At 44.1% G+C, this 7,500-nt stretch overlaps 1 protein-coding gene across 4 annotated transcripts in view; it reads right to left on the bottom strand.

The window, feature by feature from the left end:
- LOC143274776 (uncharacterized) overlaps positions 1 to 7,500 on the bottom strand; it is a 53,767-nt gene that overhangs the window by 37,053 nt on the left and 9,214 nt on the right. For all 4 annotated transcript variants that reach the window (XM_076578702.1, XM_076578700.1, XM_076578703.1 and 1 more), the window contains exon 2: positions 1 to 1,045. This exon is cut by the window's left edge and continues 917 nt beyond it. In XM_076578702.1, the coding sequence (XP_076434817.1) occupies positions 1 to 931 (931 nt within the window). In that variant the 5' untranslated portion in view covers positions 932 to 1,045. The remainder of the gene's footprint in view (positions 1,046 to 7,500) is intronic.

The raw sequence follows: 7,500 nt of genomic DNA, 5'->3' as shown, positions 1-7,500 counted from the left end.
CGTTCTCAGACGGCGGTCGCTTCACAGACCCCTCCACTGCTTCCTGCTTCGCGTCAGGCCCTGAGCTTGCTTTCTGCTGCTTCACGTCGGTCGAGAGCAGATCCTGAGAATCTGCTTCCTGTGAGAGGTCGGGTTCCTGATCAGGTTTCTGACTCCCATTCACGCTGTGGAAGGAGAACGCGTCCTGAGAGTCCTCCTCTCCACGCTGCGGGGTGCGTTCAGCTCCTCCTCCTCCTCCACTTCCTGGTCCCCGGGGGTGCCCCGTCACACCGATGAACGGGCCGCCATGAAACGGGTCGGACATTGTCTGACAGCTGGTAGACGACCCTTCATCGTCTGTGTTCTGACGGGCAGTACCTAGCGGACCGAGACCAAAAGGATCTGCGTTCGAACTGAAGGGGTCTGGATTCGAACTGAAGGGGTCTGGATTCAAACTGAAGGGGTCTCCATTCGAACTGAAGGGGTCTGCATTCGAACTAAATGGATCTGCGTCCGAACTGAAAGGGTCTGCATTCGAACTGAAGGGGTCTGGATTCAAACTGAAGGGGTCTGGATTCGAACTGAAGGGGTCTGCGTTCGCAATGAAGGGGTTTGGCTGTGGGCTTAAACCGTCGGCAGCCTTCAGTTCATCATTTTGGTCCCCCTCATCAGTGGAAGTCGTCAAAGCGAAGAAATGCTGGTCATCTTTGCCGCCAAACGTGGTGGGGGCAGATGATGAATCCCCCTCACCCCTCACTACGTCACCAGAACTGGACTGAACTTGTGGGGAAGAGGAGGAAGGGGAGAAAGGGTCTCCTCCTACCCCTCCTCCTTCTCCACCGCCACCAAAGATGTCCAGCAGATCTTCCTGGGCAGAGTGGGTGGTGGAGGTGGAGGTGGTGGGCGTGGCCTTGTCCCCTTCAGGGGTGAAGAATGGATCGAAGAGATCCATGCTGGTGGTGGTAGAGGTGATGTCAGTTGTAGTTCCTGATGCTATGGGTCAGAGGAAAGAGTGGTTTGACGGGTGGCTGAATGGAGTGGCTATAGGTTCTTCTCTGGCTCTAACCTGAAAAAAAAAAAAAAATCAGATTCAGATGGTTTATTCATTTCAGGCCTAGACCCCTCATGAAATCGAATGTGAACAGACAATAATCATAACATCAATTATAGATATTAAGATGAACTCTCTCCATACGAACGGCGAAAGAGACGACGTTAACAGCGTTTCACCCCAATTACCACCATCAAAATATTGCAACCGGAAGGCTCTTGTACTGAAGAGGTGAATGTTGACAAAGAATACCACAATTCTGACGACGGAAGCTAAAGGTTGGGTCATTGAGACACCCACTGGACATCCGAGGGGTCCGTGTAGAGGAGAAGAGAGGACTGGCCGTACTGAGTGAGTTAAAGCTATGCAAATGTGGATATATATCAGGAACATTAAGAAGTAAAGTATTTACCTATATATCTAAAGGCTTTGTTGAAAAAAAACAAAAAAACAAACAAACAAAAAACCAGGGCTAAATTTCGCACAACATCACGGTCATTTCAAGACTTTTTACATGTATGTATTTTAAGTGAAAATTGCTGTCATCTCAGCCGTTTAATCATGTGTGTGTATCTGTGCGTGTGTGTTAGTGTGAGTGTTTTTTGGAGTGTAACAGTTGTAGTATTGATAGTATGTTACTTTGTGGGTTTTATGCATTGTGTTTTTTTAAATTTTTTCTTTTATAATAATATTAATGATTCTGTTTTGTGTTTCTACTACTTTTTTTTTTAATATGCTTTCTTGTTTCACTTTAGGTACTGGATTGTAAAGCGCTTAGAGCTTGATTATGCTTGTATTATAGCGCTAAAAACAAAACAAAAACAAAACAAACAAAAAAAACAACAACCAACAAGCCATAAATAAATAAATAAATAAATTTAAAAAAAAAATAAATAAATAAAAGACAACAAACAAAGGGCGCGTGAACTGAATACTGACACAAGTACACTGCACACCAAGAAAGGCTACGAGTTTTTTTTTGTTCACCCTAGCGATGGACTGGGTCTGTACCTAGTTTTCATACTTTACACATTGCTGAATGAACTGACGATCATGCCTTCCCTTTCGCTGGTATTTCGGATGTCCTGTGGCTGTTTCGTGCCAGTATTTAATAATAATAATAATAATAATAATAATAATAATAATAATAATAATGTACATTTGTATAGCGCCCTTTCTCACTAAGAGCTCAGGGCACTTTACATGAAAGAAAAATATTACAAGTAACATAAAACATTCATGACCACTCTTTAAAAAACAAACAAACAAACAAGCAAAAACACCCCACACTCTCCCTTTCTCACTCCACATACATCCAAAGTGAGCTGACATGGGGTGGTGCTGGAGAAAAAATAATTAGCTGAGAGTACTTATAGAGAGGTTTTTAAAAGATGAGTCTTTAGTGATGAGCGAAAAGGAGAATTAGAATCAGATGCACGGATATGATGAGAAAGGTTGTTCCAGATGTGAGGAGCAGCAAAGAAAAAAGAACGTTCACCATAGGTTCTTGTATTGACACGAGGAAGTTTCTCTCTTTCATAAAAAAAACAGGCACACACACACACACACACACACACACACACACACACACACACACACACACACACACACACACACACACACACACACACACACACACACACACACACACACACACAGAGACACTGGACACTGGAATTATTTATTGTCATTGCCAAGAAAGGTCTTTTGACAAGGGGGCAACAACATAAATGCATATATTTTAGCTTCAAAACAACAAAACACTATATTTTTTTCTCTGAACCCTTCAGTCAGTTTAAACCAAGAAAATATGCAATACTTGGAAACACTTAAGTCACATCCTGACAAAAACTCAACGAAACGGAACTAAAGAAAAACAACAATGTAATGATAATAAAATACCAAAATGAATGGGGACTGACTCGACCATCCATTCAAAAATACATCAAACCAATACATACTGCCTCAACAATACACTCAAGTATGCAGTGTTATGTTTTCTGTTTTGTCCAAATAAAATAGCAACTTCTGTATTAACTATAATTAAGTGTCTTCTATGCTGTTGATACTATTCTGACTTATGTACACACACACACACACACACACACACAGAGTATAACAAAAATTTCAGTGTCAATGTCAAGGAGACAAATCGTTCGGATTGATCGATGTACGTCACACGACATCTGCTAAAAGATAGAACAAAAAACCCGGAGCACGCGGCAGATCCTCCTAACCTACACACGAGTGATGTGTCTCTTCGTGTGTGTGTGTGTGTGTGTGTGTGTGTGTGTGTGTGTGTGTGTACTCTACTCATACAAATCATGCACAGACACAGACACAGACAAACAGACACACACCACACACACACAGACACACACAGACACACACACACACACACACACACACACACACACACACACACACACACACACACACGACCCTCACCCAAACTCTCAACACTACAATCCCTCCCACACACCACACACACACAGACACACACAGACACAGACCCCCCCCCCCTCACACACACACACACACAAACACACACACACACACACACTCACAGAGACACAACCAGAGACACACAGACAAAGACACATAGACACACAGACACAGACACAGACAGACAGACACACACACACACACACACACACCTACACACACACACACGTGCGCAAGCCCCCTTTCTAAGCACAGGACCCTGTCGTAATAAAAGTATTGATCACAGATTGATCTTCAGTGAAATCAATGAGCCCAACCAGCACAGCACAACACAGCAGCAGCAGCAGCAACACACTGTCAACCTGCTGCCCTGTGTAAGTTGTCTGTCTTGTCGGTGGCCCCCTCCAACTAGAATCGATCTCAGGCGACTGAGTTCGAGTCTCCCGACCAAGATTTAACTCACTCAGTACGGCCAGTCCTCTCTTCTCCTCTACACAGACCCCTCGGACGTCCAGTGGGTGTCTGAATGACCCAACCTTTAGCTTCCGTCGTCAGAATTGTGGTATTCTTTGTCAACATTCACCTCTTCAGTATAAGAGCCTTCCGCTTGCAATATTTTCATGATGGTAACTGGGATGAAACGCTGTTAACGTCGTCTCTTTCGCCATTCGTATGGAGAGAGTTAAAAAGAAGAAAAAGAAAGAAAAAAAAAAAAGAAAAAAAAGGAGAGAAGAGAGAGAGAGAGGAAGAGAAGAGAGAGAGAAGCGGTATATGTCCTGTCGTGTTGTATTCTGTTGTGTTTTAGTTGTGATAATTGTAATGTGGTGTGGTGTGATGTGGTGCATGCCGTGTGCTGTGCTGTGTTGTGCTGTGATGTTGCGCTATGTTGTGTTTGGGTGTGTTGTGGTGTGTTGGGTCTGTTATGGTGTGTTGGGACTGTTGTGATGTGTTGTGTTGAGTCTGTTATGGTGTGTTGTGGTGTGTTGGGGTCTGTTATAGTGTGTTGTGGTGTGTTGCGATGTGTTATGGTGTGTTGTGGTGTGCTGGGATGTGTTATGGCGTGCTGTGTTGTGTTGGGGTTCTGTTATAGTGTGTTGTGGCGTGTTAGATCTGTTATGGTATATTGTGGTGTGTTACGGTCTGTTATGGTGAGTTGTGGTGTTTTGGGATCTGTTATAGTGTGTTGTGGTGTGTTTGGGTGTTTTGTGGTGTGTTGTGGTGTGTTGTGGTGTGTTGTGGTCTGTTATGGTGTGTTATGATGTGTTGAGTCTGTTATGGTGTGTTGTGGTGTTATAGTGTGTTGTGGTGTGTTGGGAATTGTTATATTGTGTTGTGGTGTGTTGGGGTCTTTTATAGTGTGTTGTGGTGTGTTGGGATCTGTTATGGTGTGTTGTGGTGTGTTGCGTCTGTTATGGTGTGTTGTGGTGTGTTGGGTATGGTGTGTTATGGTGTGTTGGGACTGTTGTGATGTGTTATGATGTGTTGAGTCTGTTATGGTGTGTTGTGGTGTGTTGGGTATGGTGTGTTGTGGTGTGTTGGGGTCTGTTATGGTGTGTTATGATGCGTTGAGTCTGTTATGGTGTGTTGTGGTGTGTTATGGTGTGTTATGGTGTGTTATGATGTGTTGAGTCTGTTATGGTGTGTTGGGGTGTGTTGGGGTCTGTTACAGTGTATTGTGGTGTGTTGTGGTGTGTTGGGGTCTGTTGTGGTGTGTTGTGGTGTGTTGGGGTCTGTTATGGTGTGTTGTGGTGTGTTGGGTCTGTTATGGTGTGTTGTGGTGTGTTGTGGTGTGTTGGGGTCTGTTATAGTGTATTGTGGTGTGTTGGGAATTGTTATAGTGTGTTGTGGTGTGTTGGGGTCTGTTATAGTGTGTTGTGGTGTGTTGGGTCTGTTATGGTGTGTTGGGTCTGTTATGGTGTGTTATGATGTGTTGAGTCTGTTATGGTGTGTTGTGGTGTGTTGAGGTCTGTTATGGTGTGTTGTGGTGTGTTGGGGTCTGTTATGGTGTGTTGTGGTGTGTTGGGTCTGTTATGGTGTGTTGTGGTGTGTTGGGTCTGTTATGGTGTGTTGTGGTGTGTTGTGGTGTGTTGGGGTCTGTTATGGTGTGTTGTGGTGTGTTGGGATCTGTTATAGTGTGTTGTGGTGTGTTGGGGTCTTTTATGGTGTGTTGTGGTGTGTTGGGTATGGTGTGTTGTGGTGTGTTGGGGTCTGTTATGGTGTGTTGTGGTGTGTTGGGTCTGTTATGGTGTGTTGTGGTGTGTTGGGATATGTTACAGTGTGTTGTGGTGTGTTGGGTATGGTGTGTTGTGGTGTGTTGGGGTCTGTTATGGTGTGTTATGATGCGTTGAGTCTGTTATGGTGTGTTGTGGTGTGTTGGGGTCTGTTATAGTGTATTGTGGTGTGTTGGGAATTGTTATAGTGTGTTGTGGTGTGTTGGGGTCTGTTATAGTGTGTTGTGGTGTGTTGGGGTCTGTTATAGTGTGTTGTGGTGTGTTGGGTCTGTTATGGTGTGTTGGGTCTGTTATGGTGTGTTATGATGTGTTGAGTCTGTTATGGTGTGTTATGGTGTGTTGAGTCTGTTATGGTGTGTTATGATGTGTTGAGTCTGTTATGGTGTGTTGTGGTGTGTTGGGGTCTGTTATGGTGTGTTGTGGTGTGTTGGGTCTGTTATGGTGTGTTGGGTCTGTTATGGTGTGTTATGATGTGTTGAGTCTGTTATGGTGTGTTGTGGTGTGTTCAGATCTGTTATGGTGTGTTGTGGTGTGTTGGGGTCTGTTATGGTGTGTTAGATCTGTTATAGTGTGTTGTGGTGTGTTGGGGTCTGTTACGGTGTGTTGGGGTCTGTTATGGTGTGATGGGGTCTGTTATAGTGTGTTATGGTGTTTTGGGGTCTGTTATAGTGTTATGGTGTTTTAGATCTGTTATGGTGTGTTGTGGTGTGTTGGGTCTGTTATGGTGTGTTGGGGTCTGTTATAGTGTATTGTGGTGTGTTGGGAATTGTTATAGTGTGTTGTGGTGTGTTGGGGTCTGTTATGGTGTGTTGTGGTGTGTTGGGTCTGTTATGATGTGTTGGGTCTGTTATGGTGTGTTATGATGTGTTGGGTCTGTTATGGTGTGTTATGGTGTGTTGGGTCTGTTATGGTGTGTTGTGGTGTGTTAGATCTGTTATGGTGTGTTGTGGTGTGTTAGATCTGTTGTGGTGTGTTGTGGTGTGTTAGATCTGTTATGGTGTGTTGTGGTGTGTTAGATCTGTTATAGTGTGTTGTGGTGTGTTAGATCTGTTATAGTATGTTGTGGTGTGTTAGATCTGTTATAGTGTGTTGTGGTGTGTTGGGATCTGTTATGGTGTGTTGTGGTGTTGGGGTCTGTTATGGTGTGTTGGGATCTGTTATGGTGTGTTGTGGTGTGTTAGATCTGTTATAGTGTGTTGTGGTCTGTTATAGTGTGTTGTGGTGTGTTGCGATGTGTTATGGTGTGTTGTGGTGTGCTGGGATGTGTTATAGTGTGTTGTGGTGTGTTGGGGTGTGTTAGATCTGTTATGGTGTGTTGTGGTGTGTTGGGATGTGCTATGGTGTGTTGTGGTGTGTTGGGATGTGCTATGGTGTGTTGTGGTGTGCTGGGATCTGTTATAGTGTGTTGTGGTGTGTTGGGATCTGTTATGGTGTGTTGTGGTGTGTTGGGATCTGTTATGGTGTGTTGTGGTTTGTTGTGGTGTGTTGGGATCTGTTATGGTGTGTTGTGGTGTGTTAGATCTGTCATGGTGTGTTGTGGTGTGTTAGATCTGTTATAGTGTGTTGTGGTGTGTTAGATCTGTTATAGTGTGTTGTGGTGTGTTGGGATCTGTTATGGTGTGTTGTGGTGTGTTAGATCTGTTATGGTGTGTTGTGGTGTGTTGGGATCTGTTATAGTGTGTTGTGGTGTGTTATGGTGTGTTGTGATCTGTTAAAGTGTGTTGTGGTGTGTTAGATCTGTTATAGTGTGTTGTGGTGTGTTGGGATCTGTTATAGTGTGTTGGGTCTGTTATA

The sequence above is a fragment of the Babylonia areolata genome, chromosome 29 (assembly GCF_041734735.1).
Source record: "Babylonia areolata isolate BAREFJ2019XMU chromosome 29, ASM4173473v1, whole genome shotgun sequence".
Lineage (NCBI taxonomy): Eukaryota > Metazoa > Mollusca > Gastropoda > Neogastropoda > Buccinidae > Babylonia > Babylonia areolata.
Note: the sequence above shows the minus strand (reverse complement) of the source record. Positions and strands in the feature narration are given on the sequence as shown.